The sequence below is a fragment of the Lagopus muta genome, chromosome 5, assembly GCF_023343835.1.
Source record: "Lagopus muta isolate bLagMut1 chromosome 5, bLagMut1 primary, whole genome shotgun sequence".
In the NCBI taxonomy this organism is placed as follows: domain Eukaryota; kingdom Metazoa; phylum Chordata; class Aves; order Galliformes; family Phasianidae; genus Lagopus; species Lagopus muta.
The window spans coordinates 38485865-38509722 of record NC_064437.1 but is presented as its reverse complement, the minus strand read 5'-3'; the positions used below and the strand labels follow the sequence as shown (position 1 = coordinate 38509722).

Genomic DNA, 23858 nt, shown 5'->3' with positions numbered 1-23858 from the left:
GCCATCATAAAAAAGCGATATTATGTAAGATGGAGTTTTCAGGGATTCTCATGGAGTAGACATTTACCAGATGTGTCAAGAGCTGCAGACAACCCTGTTGTGTTGTGCATTCAAGACTGATTTCAGGCTTCTGCATGACACTTACCTTGATGGTGTCAGCAAATAGAGTGATCTGTGATTTTAAATCTGCAAAACTCCCAAAGCAAGGCAGTGGCAGCTAGCATGGCTTGCTAACGATTTAGAAATGCATCTAGTTCCCCTAAGGTTTCATACTTTGCAGGACTGATGGAATTGCTGCATGTTTTAGCATTATTTTTAAAAGAAGTAAAACTACTTAAATATGAAAATAACTTGCTGAAGTGATGTTATCAGTAAGGAATCTTCTAATTAGGTTGATAACTTGTGGTGTCTGAACATAACCCAATGTGATTGCCCTCAGTGGGAGACTGATCTTTATGGTACTAACCCTTGGAAATAAATCCATATTAATCATTTAAAATGGTCTTTGATGTTGTTTTCATTTGCATCTACTTTGAATTTATAAAAACAGTTAGCAAGTATCATCAAATGACTTGTATCTGAACTTCTCCTAAGAATCTCCTAAGAAATTTGGTTTGCAAGTCTAGTATAATGCCAATAACAAGTAGACATCAGAAATCAATGTATTATAAAAGACAGATCAATGCTTTAATAGTTACATGTTTTGCTGCTGTTTTTTCTGAAATATCTAAAAGTTTTATTTTAGTTCTAATCTTCTAGAATAATTACGCTAATTTAATTTATTTTCCCTCCTGCACAGCAGTATAATTTTATCTAGACTTTGAGAGTGAGTAAATAATTGCCAGTGAGTGAGAACTAGTACAGATTTGGAATGGTGACTTGCAGCACACTCCTATTACTAGCTTTAGTCGATGATGTGCTACAAATTTTGGAGTACCAAACAGTTATTTATATATATATTTTTTTGTTTGTTTTTCCAGAGTGGGTTCACACCCCTTCACATAGCTGCTCACTATGGAAATATCAATGTAGCTACATTGCTGTTAAATCGAGGAGCTGCTGTGGACTTCACTGCAAGGGTAAGAATGGAATCATAGTTACTCTAGTTTACTTAATCAACACTTTGAAACTTTTTTTCACAAGATATGGAAAAGTTATTATGTGTGCTAGAGGAGACGCCTGGCCTGACAGCTTGCTTTGTTACCTTAAAGTGTGTGTTGGGGGGGGGATGTCCATGCTGCTGAACGTGAACTTTAGTGCTCGCTCTTGAAAACCTCTGTTTTAACTAAAACCAACCAAACAAAAAAAAAACCCTACTATTTTCATAGTTAGTGTTGTGAAAGGCAGGCTGTTTGGTGAGGAGACTCCTTCCACCTGTACCTTTAACATATGGTAGGAATTCTGTCCCTGTTGAATTGTCCTCAATATGCAGTAACATATGCAGTATCCAGTGAACAGGAAGGGAAAGTGTTGCTGATGGATAAAGCAGCTGTGCCTTCACTGCATATGCGAGTGTCAGATGATGCATAAAGAAGATCTGAGAAAAATGAGGGGTAGAAGATGAGAATGAGGTATAGAAATGGAAGGGAGTTAAGATTTGAGCCTTATAGCAGAAGCCATGATAAAGTGGGTGAAATAACCTTCCTGATCCCATAAGCTCTGATCCAAAGTCAAAGGAAAGTAGCAGGATTGTTCCTCAGATAAATGGAAAAGGAGAAAAAGCCAGGATGAATGTGGTTTGGGTTTCTGAAATATCCCCCATGTCTGCAGCTTTTCAATTAAAATGGGGTGAAAAAAACCAACAGTATTGAAGATGGTATATATGAGGGAAGCTATTTGGCATGGTATCTGTGATTAGACAGGACTGAACTGTGTCATATTCAACAGTTTCTCTGCAAAGGTTTTGAGTATGTGTTGTGCATATTGTTTTTGCAATGCAAAAAGTATGATTCTACTGTTCAAATTATTTTGTCACATAACAAAGGCAAAATGCAGTTTTTCTTTTACTTCAGATATATCATAGAATAATAGAATAGTTTGGTTTGGAAGGGACCTTTAAGATCACCTAGTTCCAACCCCTCTACTATCAGCAGAGACTCCTCCCTGTAGACCAGGTTGCTCACAGCCCAATCCAGCCTGGCCTTGAACGCTTCCAGGGAGAGAGCATCCACAAACCTAGCTGGGCAATCTATTCCAGTGTCTCACCACCCTCATAGTAAAGAATTTCTTCTGAACATCTAGTCTAAATCAGCTTAAAACCATTTCCCTTTGTCCAGTCACTGTCTTCCCTCAATAAAGTCCCTCCCCAGCTCTCCTGTAGGCGCCCTCAGGTACTGGAAAGCTGCTATAATGTCTCCTCAGAGCTCTTCTCTAGGCTGTAGAGCCCCAGCTCTCTCAGCCTGTCCTCATAGAGGAGGTGCTCCAGCCCTCTGATCATCTTCATGGCCCTTCTCTGGACTTGCTCTAGGAGTTCCATATCCTTCTTGTGTTGGGGGCTCCAGAAAAGGACACAGTACTCCAGGTGTGGTCTCATGAGAGCAGAGCAGAAGGGCAGAATCACCTCTCTCGACCTGCTGGTTGCTCTTCTCTTGATGAAATCCAGAATACAGTTGGCTTTCTGGGCTGCAAATGCACACAACTGGCTTATTTTGAATCTTTCATCAACTGACCCTCCAAAAATCTTCTCCTCAGGGATGCTCTCAAGCTATTCTCTGTATCTGTGCTCAGGATGTATCTGTATATGTAATATGTATATGTAAAAACTCTGCTGCTTCCATACTTAATTATATTTACTTAGTATTGTAAAATCATTTAGACTAGGGAAAAATCATAAGATCATCAAGCAAAGTCTTTGATAAACATTGCAAATCAACAAAAACAGTAAAATAACATTGTGTTTATTTACTAAATAAGCTACTATTTTACTTATGGGACTTCTCAGAATTAAATAAAACCTGAACAGTTCTTTCGTAGAGTTTCTCTGTAGCTAATGAGGAGAATTGATGAGGGGTAGAGCATGGATAGAAGTGCTGAGTAACACACCTTAGGTGTTGTGCCACACATCAATCATAGAGCTGGGAGAGGGCCTATCTCGTCACATCCCATGTGGGGGGTCTCGCATTCGCCTACAACAAGGTGTTTTGACCCAAAATGTTTTCTTTAAACTGTAAGTAGGAGTGCAGGTGAGTACTACAAGTGCTGACCATTGTTCATTCAACATAGCATTGTTCAGTAGTCTGTTAATGAAGATAAATCCTCAAAGCTACGGAGAAAAAATATAAAACACAGTGCAGTACCTACTAATGCTGGTGAGAAGAATACTAGCAGATACTTGAGTAAAGCTGATAGGTGAATATCAAAGGAACAGAACTCCTTGTGTATTTCTCACAAATTGTTTTCCGCAGCTCATGCATCACTAAAATAGGTTTTATGTTACTGGTGAAAGAGAGAAGGTCCAAGGCTAGATTCATGTGAAGTTCATTAGTTAAGGGTAGATTTGGCAGTTAAGGGAATTTTCTAACTACGAGTGCTTGGCTTCACTGATTACATTGATTTTTTTTATTCCCAGAGCCTTAATCTGACCAAATTAGAGCATTAAGTCATTTTGAACTGTCATAAACTTTCGTGCCCAATATTTGATAGGCACTAATCACAGGAGCGAGGAAGATGAACAGATCTTGTGTTAACTCTTCCACTCAGAAGCATGATTAAGGATTAGCCATGCAACTACATTAGCAATTAGCAGCATTTATTGCCAGTGTTGCTAGACATCATCCATTTGTTCCTGTTTCAATGAAATAATAAATCTGAGCTTTAGCAGCATCAGTTTGGATTAAGGGCACCAGAGGAGAGCAGATAAGAAGTCAGAAGAGTGTTGTTCCTTCCCCTTCAAGATTCAGAAATCCCAGCTTCACCCTCCATGAGCTTTCCTCATCATCAGAGAGGAGACTGCTCAGACAGCTTGGGATGTGCAGATGCAATGACAACAGCCCGAGAGAGCAGTGCTCTCAGTGAGTCAGTGCTAAGCAGCTTGTTTGTGCTAACAGTAGCTGGGTGAAGGCATCTGCAAAGCTCATCTCTACTACGTGGTGATTGCAAATCTATATGAGGTAGCTCTGACAGAAATAATTGCATAAATATAGTAATATGAAGTTGAGTTTAGTTCTATCAGAAGGCTGGAAATGAAGGTGCTTAATAGAAATATAAATTAGATTCTGGTAAAGCAGTGGATTTGTAGACAAACGCAGACAAATATGAGTTGAGGACAAAGTATCAATGTTAGCACCAAGTAACAGAGTCCTTGCATGATCCTTGATTACCCTGTCAACAAGGCAGGCAGAGGCACTAGAGCAGGTGCTGAAAGTGATCCACAGGTACTGCCTGCCTGCTGCCACCTCATTGTTTCTTGTTTGTTTAATTTCTATAAGCAGTCTTCACAATGAGCTGTGTGCCTTGCCTTGGGGAAGGGTCTTTAATTGAGTTGTTGAGAATCTGGAAGACAAGCAACAGAGTAAAGGTGGAGAAGGGATATAACCCAAATAAAATCATACTGTGTGCATGCACTGTAGCTTTCAGATGTAGAAAGACCGAACTGTAGGATGATGATGTCAAAAGTGCTTTTGACAATCAATACTTTTTCCTTTGTCCTGGCTGAATAAATATGAATTGACAATTCTGTATCTCTGAATTTATGTTGAAGTATTTAGAACTGTCAGTTCTGGGGGAGAACTGAACAAGAACAGAGGATTATGGTAACAGGGGTTGGTTTGTATGGAATGAGGCAACACAAAGATAAATGTATGAGTTCAGCTCCTGCTGAACATGAGGATAGGTGGAGGTAGAGTGGAGGGACAAGCAGGATGAAGGCAGAGCTCTGAGTTTTGAGAGCAATGGTGAGTCTGGTGAAAAGAGGAGCTGGTGAAATGATACAAAAAAGGAGGAAGGCAGACTGGAGACAAAGCTGCAGTGTTTTCAGTGGATTTCTGAGGGACTCAAGGGAAAACCAAATTAAAAAAAAAACGTTCCAGCAATGAAGGCAGGGGAAGATGTAAGTTTGATAATGGCTGCTGGTGTGTGGACAGGAGGTGAGCAGTAGTGCTGTACTGTAAATAAATGATGTCCCCAGTGATATGCGGTAGCAGCTGCTCTCCTCACCCCTGCCAGTGTACACCTGCCTGCCTCTCGGTTGTCATACGCTCACTCCTTTGTTCCCTTCTTTCATTGCTCCTAAGAAAAATAGGCATAGGTCCAAGAGCTCTTACAGGTGTTACTGTGCCTGCTGGCCAGTGTACCTGCAGAGCATAAAGGCTGGGAGGTTTGGAAGGGTGCCTCCTCTTGATTTGCAGTCTCCCAACACAGCAAGAGATTTAGTGACTTCTCTTCCACTGAAGTGCATTTGCTTTTCTGAATCTATATGTTCTCTGACCTTACTACAGGAAAGGAACACGCAGGCAATGTGGTGCTACACGGAAAGTGTCCTGCAGGATGGATGGAAATGACTTCAGTAAATCACCTTTGTGATGCCCTTAATTCCTACCTATTTCTAGGGAAGGCAGCTCCCTTAACCTCATAACCCCAGTCCAAGCCATTTCACTGATTTTGTGTTGGCCTTTGCCATTTTGTACCGAAGGAAAAATATTCTTTCTAAATCACTTCTTGGCCTTGAATTATCTGTAAACATGTTAGTTTCTGATATCTATAAGAAACTTCCATGTGTATGGCTGTGTTTCTCTTCATCATATCAATGTGTTTCCCTCTTGCTAAGCTGTGAAATAATCACATACAGGCTAAAGAAGTGGACGAAGAGAAGAAAGGGTTAAGCAAGGATGTAGTCAGTCTCCTTGGCAAGTTTAATGTTTCAGTACAGTCATTAGCTGAGCTCTGAAGGATTACAAAAATGCCTAGCACCATTCTCTAATGAGCAAATATTGTTCATCAGCCTCTTCTAACTTTGAATAAAACTGTACCCAGTGTTACCCTGTGTTTTTGATAGTTTTAGTATCTACTTTCCATGTTCTAGAACTACCAATTTAATAATTAATATGGAGTGCCAAATACTCTCCTGTTCCAGACTTTCCTTCTGGAAACCTGTTGTTGTGGTGTACAGTGAGCAAATAAGTGGGGAAAACTGCTGTGTTCCCATCTGAGCTGCTGCTTCTGGTGCTGAATGCTGTTGCAGGTGCTTCTTCACTCTTGCTTACCAGGAATCAGATCACCTTCAGCCTGAGGGCAGGTGAGGTGCTGGAGATAAAGGACAGGTCACAATGGGTTTCCATTCTCTACTGCCCCCTTCAAATTTGTTTTGAGCAAAGAATGCTTTGCTCTTTGGTATCTAGGACTTGGAAAGGTGCATGCAGATACATGCTAAATGCGAGTTACAGCCACTGAATGGAATGAGAAACCATTTTTGTTAGCAACTCTGGTTAAATGTACATTATCCTGTGCAAGAAAACTCTTTTGCTATAAATCACATCTCTACAGAGTGCCTGCTCTTTTCCATTCAGGCTTTGGGCCACCTCAAGGGCAGCATGCAGGGAGGGCTGGGAATGAAGCTGTGTAGCCAGGTTGCCTTATGCTTAGGCAGCACAAGTTGGCGTTTCTCCATGCCTGCATGTGCAGATTAGGTAGGTGGGAAAGGTACAAGGTACTTTGAATAAACAGCTTTTTTTTTTTTTTTTTTTTTTTTTTTTTAAATAAAAATTAGGGAAAAGGCATACTTGAGGGGTTCACAGAGTCATTAGATTATTATTCTTCTGACTTGAGTCATCTTGCAGTGGCAATAACTGTCTAGCCCAGGTAAGGAAATGCCTCTGAAGTTCTTACCTATCTCTGAGGGAGCACAGTGGTTAGAAAAGAAAAAAAAAATCATTCTCTACAACTTTTCAGACTGAAAGAAGCTTCTGTGACTCTCACATCTACTCCATATTTGAGTAAGCCAGAAGATTCAGGTGACAAGGGAATTCTCTACATGAAGGTGACCTCTGCCCAAATCTTTTTTTTACCATAGCATAGGAGAGGTGGTCATTATGCCATACAACTGCATCCAGCCTTACAAACAGCCTTCCGCATTCAGGGCACTCCTTTTCTAGAGCAGATCTCAGTTGCACTGGCAGTGGACTTTGCCTGCAGAAAGTTTGCTTACTGGAAGGTTGAGAAAGGATTTAGTAATCTTGAGAGGGTGGTGTGAGGCCAGCATGCATTAATGATGACCCTGAGGCTGAGGGGCAGCACACCATTAGTCCATCAAAAAAAGCAGGCAGTATGTAAGTGACAGTAACATAAGAGAAGCACTTTTTTTTTATTTCCCTAGTGGTAGCTTGTCATAATGGTTCCTTGCTATATTCTTCCCTCTTTCAGGATTCATTTAAAGCATCTCAAGCCTGAAGAAAAATGAATATATGAGTATACAATAATTAATTTAGCATCATCTAAGATTTACTAAACAATAAACAGAGGAGGGAAAAAAACCTAATTCTTTGCATTGTCGTTTTTTCTGCAAAGATGGCATGTTTGCACCTGTAATATCTTTTATTTCTGAAAGTCTCATGTGAGCTTCAGTGATCAGTAACGGCTGCTAAACTAGAAAACTTTTATCTGCAGGACTTCTACTCAGTTATAGCTCCAGTTTTGAATTGCAGAAAACGATAGGAGAAAATACTGTCTGTTCTCATATAAAACGCATTGTTGTAACTGCATGGTTGCCTGTAACAGTTAGCACAATCCTCCACTTTCTCCATGAACTGGTAATATGGATAATATTCATGCGGTTATTGATCACAATTCTAGTACATGACAACCAATGTCATGCTTTTTTCTTAAGGAAACCCCTGAGGATGGAGAGATTTTCTAGACTTTACCACTGAGCAGTCTGTCTGTTTCAGCCTGTTTTACTCATTCTTGGTCGGTTCTGAGTCAGCTCTCAGTGGGAACAGAGAAGGACAATTTTATTAAATTCCAATTCATCTGAACATTTTGGTAAGAAGCTATGTTTTAAAAATAATTGAATAAATGTTTTGGTCTGCCCCTGACGATAGCTGCAGCATGGGAATACAGCTTGTCCTTCAGCCAAGCGACCAACCTGCTGCTTGGACTGTCGGCCCTTGCAGGATTGCAGAGGACCAGTCCCCACTTCTGTCTTTGGCACAAGACATCGCTTGTTTGTATCGCTGCTATAGCATCAGTTCTCCAGAGGGATTTATTTCCACTTCTGCAGTGCACCCACGTTACTTACCTCATAGCCCACTTAGTCTGTGTTTGAAACAATAGGACATGAGTAGGACATGAATAGGAAACACTTATGTTTTGCTTGTTTCCTTTTGAAGATACTCTTCAAAGCCTAATATGGTACTACAAGTGCAAATATTTACTTTTCTTGTTTATTATTAGTATCCTTATGCTTGTAAACTCAGGCTGTTTGATGGAAGAAAATTGCAATCCCAAAGCATATCATACCTCTGTCTCTTTTTAGTTTACTGCATTTTTTTTTTTTTCTAAATTCCTAGATATTCCTGTTGCCAATTTGTAGCAGTAAGAGATAACATGGACTGCTGTGGTGAGCTGTGATGGGTGGTGGCTTGTGTCAGTGGGAACTTGGTGGTTTCATTTCAGATGGGAAATGGAGGTGGCTTTTTGCTCAGAATAGGATAGCTTGAATTTTTTTAAATTTTCTTATGAAACTGTAGATAGATGCAGCTGAAAGAGCTTAGTGTCTCCTCTCATCAGCAACAAGCAGAAGCTGCTGAAGAAGAAAAACAGATCTCTTTTCATCCATCCTATTTATACCTGCAAAGGAAGGCACAGGGCCTGTGTGAGAGCATAGCAGCAAACAGTGCATGGAGGTACAGGCAAAATAGCTGAGCACGATGTTGCGAGCTTTAAAAAGAAAAATGCCTGCCTGTAATCCATCACACTTCAGTTTGTATGCGCTTTCAGAATACTTTGAATCATGTAGTCCTGACATCTGCCAAAGGGGAGAAGAAAGACCATGTGCTATTTAATAATGCTATGACCATTTATTGTGAAGTTCTAGGTTGTTATTCTCGTAAGTTATATTTTATATTCCTTGCACAATTCTTTTTTTTTTTAACTCTATAATTGGATGGTAGGGGATCTCACCAGTGAGGGATTTTCATGACACATTATCCAGTGTTTGATATTTCAGCAGGGAGAGCAAGGAAAGGAGTGCTCTGATAGACTTCTAGATCTGAACTGCATCTTTTTATGGCAACTTCTTGAAGGGATTTCATCTTTTTTACTGCAGGAAAACATCTTCAAAATTTTCCTGATTTACTATTCTTCCTTAAGAACAAAGGGAGAAATTTATAGAAGATCAAACAGATAAAAATAGACTGAAAAGGCAGCAGATGCTGTTGATTTACTGAAGAATTCAGAACCTTACATTTGGTGACTATATTATTTGCTGATACCACAGTTTTGGTGTTAATAATCTATACCCAGGCCGTGCATATTATGAAGCCTTTTTGTTTTATCTCTGTTTTCTTGTGACAAGAACAAACAACTGGGGTTTGAATTGCTTGCTTTCCTTTTTCTATCATCAGAAACATTAATGATGTTGGTGTCTGAGGTTTGTTCCCGTGTCATTTGATATTCTCAATTGTCATAGATGTGTGCTGAGATGGGATGGGGCAATATATGTGGTGCATCCAGCAGTGATTCCCTAAGCCTCAGCTAAGCCCAGTAGTGACCAAAGACAAGTTGCTTGCCCTAAAATTCAGTGGGAAGTTGTACAGATTTTCACATGTTTCCCTTCATCTGTGCAGGGCTCAGGACTCTTGGCAACCCAAATTATTACTTCATATCGTTTGTTACCTGTGAAAGCTCAAATTAGCTAAATGCTGAAGTTAAATTCTGAATGGAAAACTGGCCCATCTTGATTTTCTTTACATTGATATTCCCATAATATTTTTCACAGCTGATAAGGCTGAGCAGGGCCAAATAAGCTTCTTCTCCTTTATCTCTTAATTCCTTTCATGAACTGCTTGAGTAGGTTAATAGAGTGTGGAAAAAAAAACCCTAGAGAGCGAGCAAATACTGCTTCTGCAACTCTCTTTTTCCAGCGAAAAGGAACTGAGTTTGTTCATAAGGACAGATGTTTCACTGGGTGTACAGTGTTCCATTTCCTTTATTCCTGTTCAAATTGTTATTTCCCAATAGCTGTGTGTTTTTTGCTTTTCCTAACAATCTGTGACTAAAATGAATATATCCTTTATGTACCTGTCTCTTTCTAATATGAATGCAGTTAATGCAATATAAACCAAATATAACTCAGGATTTCAAGGTATTAGAGACTTTTAATGTATATGCCTTTTGTAAAGACAGTCTATCAAATGGAGGGAAGGAGGCTTGCTGGCTCCAGCTTGTACAAGTGAGTTTGGTGCTTATTAGGTGCTGGAGAATTTCACCATGTTCCCAGCCAGGGTGCTTGACCCCTGCCAGAAGCCGAGACCAACTGTGGAAGTCATGATAGTATTTGTACTAACCTAAAATGTGAAGGAAATGAACAGGACTCCTTTCTGACTATAACAATAAGTATTATTTTTCCCCTCTGTTGCAAACCAACAGTGTAACCTAACCCTCAGCTTCTGAGGAGAAGTCTTCTCTTTTGCAGTTGGGGTGCTTGTCTGCCAGTGCTCATCCATTCAATCTAGAATCAACTGTCTTTCATTTAAGGCAATAGACAATCTAAAAGATTGGGCTGGTGAAGAATTAGATCCAATGAGCATGTTCTTGTCTGGTTATTTTCCCCTGTGCCACACGAATTTGATTTAGTTTGGTGTCAAATGAGAGCCACATATTTAATCTGTGTTACTCCTGCCTTTTGTAATGCCTTCATCTTCCTCTTCTATTTCTTTGATGATGCTTAGAAAAGACATTTCTTCTACTCTCTACTTAATGTAGGAAATTATTTGTAGAAATTATTTTGCGATGTTAACAGGGCACTGAAGTCTATTAGGCTGAGTTAGTCTCTTTGTCCATCAACCCCAAGCAAGCAGAGCAAGCAGAAAAACTGGTCCTCACTCTAAATTACCTGCAGTACCCCCTTACTTGAAGATATGAGAGTTATTTCCTCTACTGTTCTTTATTGAGAAAGTACAATTTGTCATCTTCTCCCTCTGACCTTGGTAACATCTTTCCTCCTGGGAAGAGGGGAAAAGTATAAAGTATCTCAACGTAATTGTCGTCTTTTTTTTCTGCCCTCTTTGTAGCTGATACACTAATATTTTGACCCCATATTATATCTGAATTTAACTCCCAGCCAGATAGAATCACTCATTTTTTCAAAACCAACTCAAACGTTGCATGTTATGCAGTCTCAGATTTACATCCCTGAGAAGGTTAGGCATACCATACTTCTTGTTTAATGTGTTAATTGTCTCTACATTTTATTTCACTTTTTAAATAAATTGGGAACTACTCTGACAAAGTAGCTGTGGTGCTCTAATGATTCGTACTGGAGAAAGCAGCTCTGTCATTTCCTCTTGCTAAAGTGTATTTTACCTCTGCAGTAATATTAATTCATACCATCTAGTAGCTGTGGGTTAGCTTCGTAGGGAAATTGCAAGTAAATAAAAATAGAGCATATTGGGTTAGGTACTGAGCATCATTATTAAGCTGAGTCAACTTGTCACATCTGTGAGATTTTTTTCTGGTACTGGCTTTCTCTCATTCCACTCACCTGCAGTTTTGAGGAAGTGCTGTTTAACGCTCCGTTGGCCAGGTAAGACATTTGTACAGCTCTCCAGCTAGTCAAGGTAATGGGTGCCTTTCCAATTCAGTCAGCCAGAGGACACATGCTCACTAAAATTCACTGCTTTCTGCTCAGTCAGGGGGAAGCCAGCTTTACACAGCCAGCTGTTTGGGCTGCTCCTGAACGCACAGAAAATTGTTCTTTAAAATTATTTGTCTCCATACTGTAGCTGCATGCTCTATTTATGTTCTTTTATCTCCACTTAGCTCCATATGATCAAATATATCCAGGATGCATCTTTCATACACCAACAGATAAAGGATTCATCAGAGCATAAAGAAATGTCCTAGCTACATCTTGTTAAAAAGCATGTTTGTGCGTGCACGCATCTGTTATGTAACTGCCCTCAATGTGCAGCTCAGCTACACTCTGCTATCTTGTGGGGCATCACTGGAGAAGCACACATGGGCCTACTAGAAGGGGATGTATTTGGTCAGGTAGATGAAATGAGTGATGGAACCGTGATACGAAGCTGCTTAAGAGTCAGAATTTGCTGATAGAAATAAATGACATGGGCATCTTGTTGTTTATGAATGAGACCTCCAAATGAAATGCTGTTTTTTTTTTTTTTAAATCTTCATAGCTCCTAACTGACAAATGAAGTTTTGATGTATTTGTTCCTTCTCTTATATGTTCAGAAACAGGCACAGATGGATAAAATTGCTAGGGTTTAAAAAGTAAGACTGATGATGTTTAGGTCTTGTACAAAAACTGACAAATGGGGCACAATCATGATGTCTTGTTATAATTCCAATCACAACTTAAGCATTTCTCTTTATAATGTGAAAATAATGGCCTACCATCACCTTTCAAATGTGGAGAAACTCAGCTTTCACTTCCTTTAATATTGCCAGATAAATAAAGTCATGTTATCCCTCAGCAAAGCTGACATAATTCATTCTGTGAGCAAACTAATTGTAGAGTTCCTGAAAGACATGTAAATTTATTTTCATGTTTTGTTTTCTTCTTCCACAGAATGATATCACACCATTACATGTTGCATCGAAGAGGGGAAATGCAAATATGGTCAAACTCCTACTTGATCGAGGAGCTAAAATTGATGCCAAAACAAGGGTAAGCTTCTGCGTGAATACTGCAAGTGACTGTATGGAGTTCTTGCTTCTGACCTGAAAGCTGCTGTACAAACTAAATCATTCGTCTTTCTGGCAGGCTACCATAACTGTACTGCATTTCTTCCTTATAAAATGATTGCAGTAGGATGCTAACGATTTACGTCTCTTAAAACAATGTGAAACACCTGAATGGCAAAGTTCAGAACAAACTATTTTCTGTGTCCTTAGAGAACTAAGTTAAATGATGTTTTGAATTAGCTGGGGTAGAAATGGCTACACAGGAAAATACTGAAACGTGAGAATTCAATTCAGATCTTTCAGAACCTGAATATTAAAAGAATAACCTTCACTGCAGTATGTTTGCCTTTCTTCATCCACAGGGCAGTGTTACAGAGTGTAGCACTGGTGGTGAATCTCACCACCTCTTGCAGAGCTGTGTGACAGTTCAGCTTCTGCCTGACTTGGTGCTTAACTACTGGCTTGGATTTGTGAGTAAATGTGCCAGGTGTAGTGATGGTTTCCATCCAGATGGTGCCTGACTTGAGTTGCTGAGTGTCCTTAGGAGGTCAGTGCAGACACTTACATCTAATTGTTGTAGTTAAAACCCAATCAAACCAGTTTAGGTCTGTTTTATTTACTTACACAGTGGTCAAAAGAAATGTTTCAGAACTAGTGCTGCGGGCTGTCACAGCAGTCTTTGCAACGTGTTCGTGTACATGTGGGGCAGTCTTCATGGTGTTGTGACTGTACCTTTGGAACAATTGTAGTTTCCTTGAAATGTTAGCTTGACGTGTATCTGTCTTTCATTTTTAGTTTTTCTGTATAATTTTCACCAGAAAAAAAAAAATCTTGAACAGATCAAGAATATAAACTAAGAATATCTTTTATGCACTTACTGCTGTATGCACAGATTTCCGTTTGGTTTTCTAGGCTTTCAGCAGTGTCTGAGATTTCCTGCAGTCTTTGTTGAGAGACGTTCTTATTTTTTATTTTTGTGACAAATTCAAAAACTGGGTCAGCTCCTTTTCTCTTCACTCTATTCACACTTTTTTTTCCAGTTGTTTTTCTGCTTTACCTTTAGAAGCAATTCATGATTTCTTTGTAAGATGCATCTATTTTTTTATAATTGGGGGGATATGGAAGGGATAACTTGTACACAGTGGGTGGTTCTTGCTCTTGACGTTAGCGAGAAACACCATCTCAAGAGGATTTAAAGAACAGCCTGCATAAAATCTTTGGTCCTATGCACAGTGTGCACTAGCTTGTATGGAATTGAGTCTTAACAGACTGCCATACAGATCCATTCTCTTGTCAGGATGTGGTACCCCACATCTGTAACAACAGTTATTTTCTTTTCTTGTTACTTCCCTTTGCTTTCTACCTTTGTATATCAAAATGACAGCATAGCTAGCACTTGATCACAGAATTTGACTTTTTTTTTCCTCTGCTGCTGGCTCTGTGTCTCACCCTTGATTTTTTTGCTGTGATAGTTTCTTAGAAGCACTTTTCTCCCTCAGGGTGGTATTGGCTCCTGGGTTTGCCTTGTGTGGGGGATGTGACAATTCTTTCTGAGTAACCTCCTCTTCTCTTCCTCTCTCTCTTGCCCTCCATTGTTTAAAAAAGCAGTCAGACTGGAGGCATGTTACAAACACTTTTAACGTCAGCCATTCCATGATTCTGATTTCTTTCTTCTGGATTGAAATACCAGTCTCCTACCTGCCACACTGGGTGCTGCTGGGATTAGAGGGCAAGGGTGCATATCCTGTGTAGGGGGAGCCCATTTTGATGATGTGACAGATGTGCATTTGGGAACATGGGAAGGAATTCTTTGTTTCCTCTCTACAAGCATTTATTTGGCTATTGCAGCCAGAAAGTTGGGGACCACTATTTTAAATAGTTGAAGTCTGACTTGTTCTTTTCCCCTAGTTACAAAAACATGATCTGCTACATTTTCTGTGTCACAGACCCCAGGGTCAGACATTAGGATAATTTATGTAACTAAAAATATGGGCTGTGATGGAAACAGGATCTAGGAAGAGGACGGAAGCATTAACACCTCTGTAGTCTGGCAGAGCTTCACAGTGAGGGAAGAGTGCAGTTCTGGAAGATCTTGTGGCTTGGTGGTTTTTGTTGTCATTTTGTTCTGTTTTTGTTCCTTTCCTTTTCTGGTTTCACCTAGAGAATTCTCCAAATACTTTTCCCATATATCAAAAGGGATTTGTGTAACTTCTCCTACTTGTGCCATATGTATGTTGCACTTCTCTGGCATCACCAGAGGCATCATTTTCTGCTAGTTAGTGATGACTTGGAAGCTTTCCTCCCAGCAGCACTGACACATCCTGGCAAGGGTTTACCAGCCCCTGGTCTAGGCAGTAAGGGGTTCTACCAGGGAGATCTGAAAAGGGAAGAGAATCATTGGAATAGATCAGAAGGGATTTACAAGTCAGTAGGAGAAGCAAGAGAAGGCTGAGAGTAATGCAATATTAGAGTAGAAAATAACTCTATTTCAGCAGAGACTGCATGACTTGTTCAATAATTATGATTAATTGCTGTGAGCCATTATACTACATGTTCCTATTAAAGTTCTCTTGCTCTTCCTACCTGACCCAGTGTTTTTTTTCCCAAGGCAGAATAATCGAGGTGTGTCAGTTTTGCAGACATTTCACTTTTTTTCTTAAGTGCTCTCCTTTTTTTTTAATGTCTCAGGCTGAGAATGGTCTTACGAAAATACAGGATGACAAAAGCTGCAGTCATATCCCTTTATAGCAGTATGACCACTACTATGCATACTGAAAGGCAACAAGCTGCCAAGGCTGTATTTTCTAACTGTCAAATCACGTCCATCAGCGGGATGCTCAGTCTGAGCCCAGCCTCCAAGTGCTCTGCGAGAGGCAGGGGCAGGTGCTGGCAGAGCATGCAACTTTACACAGGAATGGGATTTGCACATAAAAAATAAGTGAGGCTTCTCTTTTATAAGTTTACACATGTTTATAAAGCTTGATAAATGTAGGTGTGACCTCTTCTTTAAGTGAAGCAGAGTTCTGTAGCTTTTTTGTTTTGTTTTGCTTTGATTAAAATCATTTTTTTTCTTGGATACTATTTAATGCAAATGTTGATTATGGAGCACAAAAGGCCTCATTAAAGGTGAACTACAACGTTACTGTACCCATATGAAAGGACAACAGTACCTGAAAAGAGCTTGTTTCCCTTGCTCAGAGGCAGGAATTCCCAGCCCTTTTGCTTCTCCTTATCAGATCTGTAACTGACCTTTACAGGAGTTTGCAGAAGATACCATCCTGTGATGCTGAAAAAATGCCAACAAGGCTGGGATCTTAAATGGGACAAATTTAGCTATTCAGCTGTCATTTTGTGATGTGCCCACAGTCCATTCTCTGGAATTGGTAGTGGAAATGTTCTCCATGTAGAATTGGCTTTTATTTTTCACAGACATACCCATTTTGTAGATAAATTCACATGAAGTCTTTCTTGAGCATTAAATTAAGTTGGGGTAATGAATTGTTTTCTTTAGTCATTTCTCTGAGCACTCATGTTTTCTGCTGGCAGATGGTCCTGGAGACTGCAGTTCTGAGGTACTGCACCAAAGGTTAACGTGAAGGACTAAGTCCTTATCCTGTTAAAATTATTGTAGAAGACATCCGTGGCCTCAAGGTTTCACTGTATTCATTAGGAATAGGATTTGATGAGCACCACAAACATTGTTGTGCACCTTTGAACTGCAGTTAAGAGTTCAGATAATGTATGAGCATATGAGGTTATTTCAAAAAATGATCTTGCATTCATTTTGTGACTCAGCCATCTTTTTTCTTTAGTTCACACTTACTTTGTCCTGTTTATTTTAATCAGTTGCTTCTCTTCCAGCTGTCCTTTGTGTGTGTGTGTGTGTGTAATGTCTAGCAGCTGGCACTTGGGATTTTGCACTTAATTCTTTAGTGTGCTCCTCAGTAACTAGCCATGCAAAGCCCTAACCATGCCCTGATTTTGTCTGCCCTTGGCAGCTTTTTTTAGCTCTGGTCTTTAACTAACTTTCAAGCAAAGACCTGTTAATGCCTGATGTAACATGTTTACTGAATGTTGCCCTAATTATTTTTTCTCTATCTTCCAGAAAAACTTAAAAAATAGTGTAATTAGGCTGATCAAATTAGCTTGATTTTCTTTGGCTGCCTAATACTGCATATGCCAAAGTGAATTTGTCTGAAGCAGGCACTGAGCACAATTTAGCTTGGATTAACAGTAAGTCTGTAATCTTCATTTTACTGATTTTATAGCTAAACAACAGGCTAGCACTCATATCTGTATGAGAACACGTGGGATATACTCTTTTTAAGATGCATCAGATCATACATAAGCTGCTCCAGAAAAGCCTCCTGCTTTAAGATTAAAAATCATGAGAAGAATAGCACTGACTTGGCAGCATATTTTGCATGTGTAAGCAGAGCAAAGCTCATTTCTTACCCTGCTGCACTGGTGATTCTTTGTAGTAGCATTGATGAAAAGAAGAGTTTGTGTGATTTTAGGGTGTGTAGAGGCCATGCTGGGCAGAAGCACCTGCTAAGAAGCTCACCATGCTGGAATAGGGATGATAAATCCTAGAGACAGCAGTAATTTGTGCAGTGCTTATGGGAAGGAAGCCTGTATCTGAGCAGAATCCCTACTATTTTCCTCCCGGCTTCTGCTGGAGATGCTCTTGGGCTCTCTGGAGGAATAGATAATACAAATGATATGATTTGTTATGTCAGTATATACTTAGACTGTCTTTAATCTGCAGATTATTGTCATAATCGTTTGTAATGTTTTTTTCAGAGCCATTGCAGACTATCATATTAAGGAAAGATAGCTTCTTAACTCATGCGGTGCGTTTTATGCTTTGTGTAGTGTAGTCTGTATCAACCATAAGTAAGCAACTAGAAAATCTCCTGACAAAATCAGTGGTCTTGCTGACTTCAGAGTAGTGTCTTCTAATCTCAGATTTTTTGTAAATATATATGTAAATGTTGTGTGTTGTACATCATTCTGTGACCTGTTTCAGATCGACTGAATTTCTTTACTTCTTCTTAGGGCCATATAGCAATTTACTGTTCTGGGTGAATAGTTGGTTCATTTTCAGAGTACCAAAAACCCCTTGCAGCTGAGTGAGCTGTCTCAAAGCATATTTGCCTTTTCTCGTGGGAGCCCTGACATTCTCATAAGAATAGCTTCAGATACGGTGTCCCAACAAGAACCTACATTGCATTGCAGTGTTGTGTCATGCCGTGTGATATATCTGCTGTTGGGACTGCTGTACGATTGGCCAGGCGTGACTGACTGCCTGCCACCTCCTGTGCTGCTGGAGCCTTGTCAGCTGCAGGAAGCAGCTGTGGGCCCAGCACAACCACACTGTTGTGGCTCTGTGCTCTGGGGAGCACTGGTGTAATTCAGGATGCTCTATTCAGCTTATGAAGGTGAGCAAATGCATCTTATTCCCTATGATCTTGGTATAATCTGAGAAGTGAGCTGAAGAGTGTTTGTCTTGCATGAATAAATAGCTCCTGAATTGCATTCAAGTCTCATCCAAAAATCTTTCCTTTACCTGCATCAGAATTGTATGTCTTAAGTAATAAAAAGTGTACAGTTAGAGCCACATTAGGTTTAAATGAGAACAGCAGAAAAATTAAATCAGAAGAATTTCTGCTGCTGAATTTCAAAAGCTTCTTAGGAGAGAGCAAAAAGTAGAAGCAGGAGAAAGGCATAAGACTCTCAAAATCAGTACCTCCATTCCTCCAGCTGCCTTCTATACTTCATTAGCCTTAAACTAATAACGGAACATTATTATATATATATGGGGAAAATACATAGAATAAGGTAATTTAGGAGAATCTTCTATCATACAGAGTGTGTGTAAATTGACAAGCACAGGATATGTGATAAGAAATTAGATAATCCTTTATATAAAAATGTTGTAATGTACTTTAGGCGATATGAAGTATTTTTAAGAGTGGTGAAAGACACTGGAGAGGGGCCCCTTCCTTTATGATCTGCGCTTGAAAAATTAGAAAATGCTTACCTTGCTTCCATGTTAGTTATAAGGGCTTCTCCTTTGACATATTTGGTGAAAATTCAATGTAGTTGTTGTATAACAATAATCTTCTGCAAATTTGGCGTGCTTGTAACAAGTGAAAGATTTGCTTTTACTAATTCAAAAAACATACATTTTTCTTCCTAATTTTTCTCAAAGCCATGGCATTACTATTTGCAATAACCATTATGACATATGGTATTGAAAAACTCCATGTGACTTTACTCACAGTTACTCGAGGCATGTGTGCTGTCTTTCATCATAGCACCCATTATGGAAAACAGAGTACTTGAACATTTTAAACAGGGTACAAGACAAGGAACAATCAAATTAACTTGGAATAATTCTGATGTTAAAAAAGCGTCTTTGTCTTAATTGAGGAACGTATTTCTAACATGGTGAAAACTATTATTAAGAAAACTATTTTGAAAGAAGTACTGAGAACAGGCTGTGACCCTGGATCAGACATTCAGCTGGAAGTTGCACAGTTATGGTTTACGCTACAAGAAGCAAGAATTAATCCAGCATACTTTTACCACCCAGGGTTAAGATGGTTTTCTCATCTGCTGTACACCTGTCAAAATCAATGTAATAAAATCAAACTCAATAAGAAAGATTTTTTTTAAATATAAGTAATATCCATTCGCTTTGATGCATGCTGACTGACCCAGTTTTCTTGAAGACATGCAATCAAGAAGTACCTGATGTACAATCTTCCTTAATGCCTGTAAAGTAGAAGAGCCCATTGCACCAATTTGATACAACTATTTACATATTTAGAAAATGGAGCCAAAACGTACTCTGTACATTTAAATAAATGGGTTCAACTCTTCAGATGCACAGGATCAGCACCCAGCAGAAAATAGTTTCTTTAGACATTGCAGGTTTTTTTTTTAATTAAAGTGGGAAGAAAAACAAACAAACAAAAAAAACCCACCAAACTTTACTGTGTCTGAGTGTAATAGATAATATTGCTTGTGTCCCCCAGGATGGGTTGACCCCCCTCCACTGTGGAGCAAGAAGCGGCCATGAACAAGTTGTAGAAATGCTGCTGGATCGTGGTGCTCCTATTCTTTCCAAAACAAAGGTAACTGATACTGTTCTATTTTCTGCAGGGATAGTCCTTGTACTTTTTTGAAGCTGTAATTCTGCATGATACTGTATTTAAGAGCTTGATAATAACTTCCCTGTTTCATAGCTATTTAAAGTACCTGTGTGGGAGCTCTCCAAAGTGGATGCCATATGTAGCACACGTCTGCATATCTAAAATATGTTAAATCAAGATGCACAAGAAAAGGTTTTTCTGCCGACCGAAAAGGCATTTATGGTAATTAACCCCAACACTTAGAATAACAGTAGCTAGAAAATGTCTGTATCCTGGAATAAATACATGGTGATTACAGTATATTTTCAGCTTGCACTGAATTACCCTCAGGCTTGAAAAGAGATAACGGATATAAATAGAGTAACATCTTTTTGCAGGTAACAGCTTATATTTCATTGGGAACTGGAGTGATTACCAGTTTTTTCACTTTGTTTCTCTCTGCAGTTTGTCACACAGTTCTTCATGGGAATTTCACATCACCTGCACTAAAATGTGTGCAATTGCTCTAGACTCATGGGTTAGCATTAAAGCACAAGAACTCTTCTTCTGGTGATCTGTGCTGCAGCTATTGCTGGTTTTAAATCTCGATGCAGTAGTCTTGTTTGTAGCACAGCACATTCCATGACTTTACCATCCAAAGACTGACAGCTGAATTGTGCAGTTTTTTGATGTTCTTTCCCAAGATATGTTCCTCCACTTTTTGGCTCTCAAGTCTGTAAGCAACATGTCATGTTTCCTTCTGTTATTTCTCCTCTCTTCTGTCATCCTGCCCTATTCTTTCTCAGTGTCCTTCTATATTCTGCTTTCCTCCTCCCTCTTTTTTTTTTTTCTTTTCTTTTTTTTTTCCCCCTTCTCTGGACTATATTTAGCTTTCTGTTTGGAGAGGCTGTGACACCAGCTTGGTTCTGCTCAGTGAGTCACTGGCAAGTGCTGTCATGGTTAATCTGACAGACAGGATCCACCCGTCTTCTGCATGCTGAGTTTCCATTGGGCTCCAGGAACCCAGACTTAGAATCTCCTCAAGCAGAAGGAGGAGCAAATTGCTTTCCAGGGCATATCCCCTTGTTTCAGCCACACTGTGTCTAGAGCTTGTACTCCAGGCAGTCAGAATTTTCCACGCTCTCTGGTAGCTCAGTTAATTGGCGGAGGAAGCATAAAGCCCATTTCCTTGGTTTTCGCTGTCTTAAATAAAACCTACTCTTATGGAACTATGTTTCTTTGCCACACGGATTTTGCATGCCAGGAGTTATCCTGAAGCTTAACCTGCCATGTGGGGTCTGTGGGCTTTGAATTTGTTCTTCCTCTGAGGAGATTCACACTGTGTGGCCCATAGTTCATTAGCTGAAATCAGACAGGTGAGAAGATAGATTGGTGGGTTTGAAATAGCACAGTGCTGGAAGACGCGCTTTGGACATTGAACTGCAGAGGCTTGTTTGGACACCTGCAGCAAAATGAGAGCTCCTCACTGGAGAAGGGAAAACTATATTACATATTAAAAATGAACAGAAGAAAGTGCAGAGCTTCCTGAACTGTTCTCTGATGTGTAAATTCTGCTGTTTTCAGAAAGTGATCTAAGAAGTTTCTACCTCTGAATGACATTAATGAAGCCATTCATTTGGCACTAAACTATGGTACAGTCATCTTGTAAAACTCATGATTCCATTCTCTTCAAATAGAACACATCTTGGAAAGAATTGGAGCGTCTCAAAGTTTTCTACTATCAAATGAAATTATTTAGGGGGAATAACTAAACTGCATTTTGATCACTTTTTTCTATTAAGAGATTATTAGGATAGCAAAGGTCCTTTTTCACACTGGAATAACCTCAGATTTATTTTCTGGGCAGGTAGTGACCTACTAATTTATCCTGAGTTTTCCAAGAGCAAAAGGAACCTGAATTGTAGCCCTGAGTATGCCCTGATTTGCTATGTGAGATATACCATTCCTCTGATTAAAGTACTTCAGCACAGCTACAAATTATGCTGTATCACTGATATGCTTCTTTGCCCACTCAGGCATTTGACACTCTATTTAATCTCTCTAGTCCTGTTCTGAATTTTTTTTTCTTTATTTATTTTTTAAGATACCATTTGGCCATTGATCTCTTTCATTCCTATTAAACTTCATCTTTAAATATTTTCTTGATAATCTGCATAAAAGCAACATGTATCTATTATATAGTGGCTCCATCTCAGAGTACCAAATCACCTTTTACAAACTATCTCACAGCATGGATGTGATGCAGGATAAAGGTGTTATACATAATGTTTTTATTTTATAAATGGGAAGACAAAGACATTCAAAGTTTAAACTGCAACAGAATTATAAGCACATATTTTATGTCATAACAGAAGACAACGATCATTTGTTTTTATTGATGCCTTTAACATCCAGTCTTGTCTCTTGCTCTTTTGTATGAAGTGTATTTTCTCATCCACAACAGATTTTTTTATGAAGCATCTAGTTTGTTTTCCTAAATGGAAGTACAGCAGCTCTGCTTTTTCCTTTCTTCTTCATCACTTTCAGCCTTCTCCTTACAAGTCTTTCCTATGAGGGAGTTTCATCCCATCTACTCAATTTCTTAGTCCATTATTATGTGAGGTTTACTGGCTCTAGAATGAATGACACTTTTCACTTGGAGAGTTTTTTCTTTTAACAGTAAAACAGAACACCATATAAACTTCCATGATTTTTTGCTAACGCCTAAAAAGCCCTCACCAGGGAGGACTTGGTGACTGTGGGAAATTAATGTGATTTTTGTTTTTCCCTTATTATCTTATTTAATTACATTTAAATTGCAATGCTAGTATCTAGCTTTCATGTATATAATTGTTTTAGTAACCTTTGGGAATAGGAAAGAGGTTTGTCCTAGCCAACGTAAATCATGCCCATGAGATAATCTTACTCAAAAGATAGAACAGTGCCCAAGAATCTCTGCTTTTCAGCACTGAGCAAAACTGCTTTCAAATTAGGACAGCATTGGCCTGTTCATTTTCACTAACCTTCTCCCATGTCACTTTAAAAAAAATATTTCACTGTGTATTCCCACTTTTATTTTGAAAGTTTGTTACTTACTGTTATGATATTGCCAGGGGAAGGGAGGGGAAAGAGCTCTTGTGTTTCAGAAAGCCTGAGATCTCCGCAGTTTTACACTGCAGCTTTGCCTTTGCTAACTGTGGTCACATGAGGGCACTGCATCTGAGAGCAAGAGTTTTATTTTCTACGTGATAGCAAACAGTGTACTGTCAGTCACTTATAGATTACGTAGTGTTACGTGCTACTTCCTGAACTTGAATCTAATTTTGGCATCAGAAGGACTGAGTAACAAAGTATACAAATGGGAATTCTGGGAATTGTTTCTTGTGTTTAATGTCTTTTACTCTGGAACAGTAAAATAGTCATCAGCTTGTTGATTAGCTGCCATAAGCAGTGCAAGCAGTAAGTCTCAATGGAGATTTAGTTCCCAAATATGAATCTTTCAGGCATTTCCCTGATTAAATAGAGCCTTATCAACTTCTGGTAGGTCACATCATGGTGGTCACATTCAGATTTTTTTTTTTTTTTTTTTTTTGCTGTTGTAAAAAATTTTTGTTGTGCTGTTGTAAAAAATGAAGAATGGTCTCCACAGATGTGTAAGGTATGTGTACAACCAAATTCAGGGATACGCTAGGGGACGGATGAGGGAAGGTTATAGTGATCAGTGAGTGATGCTCTGCTCCTGCCTGGCATTTACAGGCTGCATTACAACAAGAAGTTTAATGCAGCTTTTTAAAACAGCAGATGTGCTGGTTAGGGTATTAAAAGTCACTAAGCACTGTTCTTCACATAGCTTGGTTAACT

General features: G+C 39.2%; 1 protein-coding gene across 22 annotated transcripts in view; it reads left to right on the top strand.

The window, feature by feature from the left end:
• Window positions 1-23858, top strand: part of ANK3 (ankyrin 3) — a 201148-nt gene that overhangs the window by 65284 nt on the left and 112006 nt on the right. For all 22 annotated transcript variants that reach the window (XM_048946937.1, XM_048946932.1, XM_048946931.1 and 19 more), the window contains 3 exons: window positions 981-1079; window positions 12743-12841; window positions 19902-20000. In XM_048946937.1, coding sequence (XP_048802894.1) covers window positions 981-1079; window positions 12743-12841; window positions 19902-20000 — 297 coding nt within the window. The remainder of the gene's footprint in view (window positions 1-980; window positions 1080-12742; window positions 12842-19901; window positions 20001-23858) is intronic.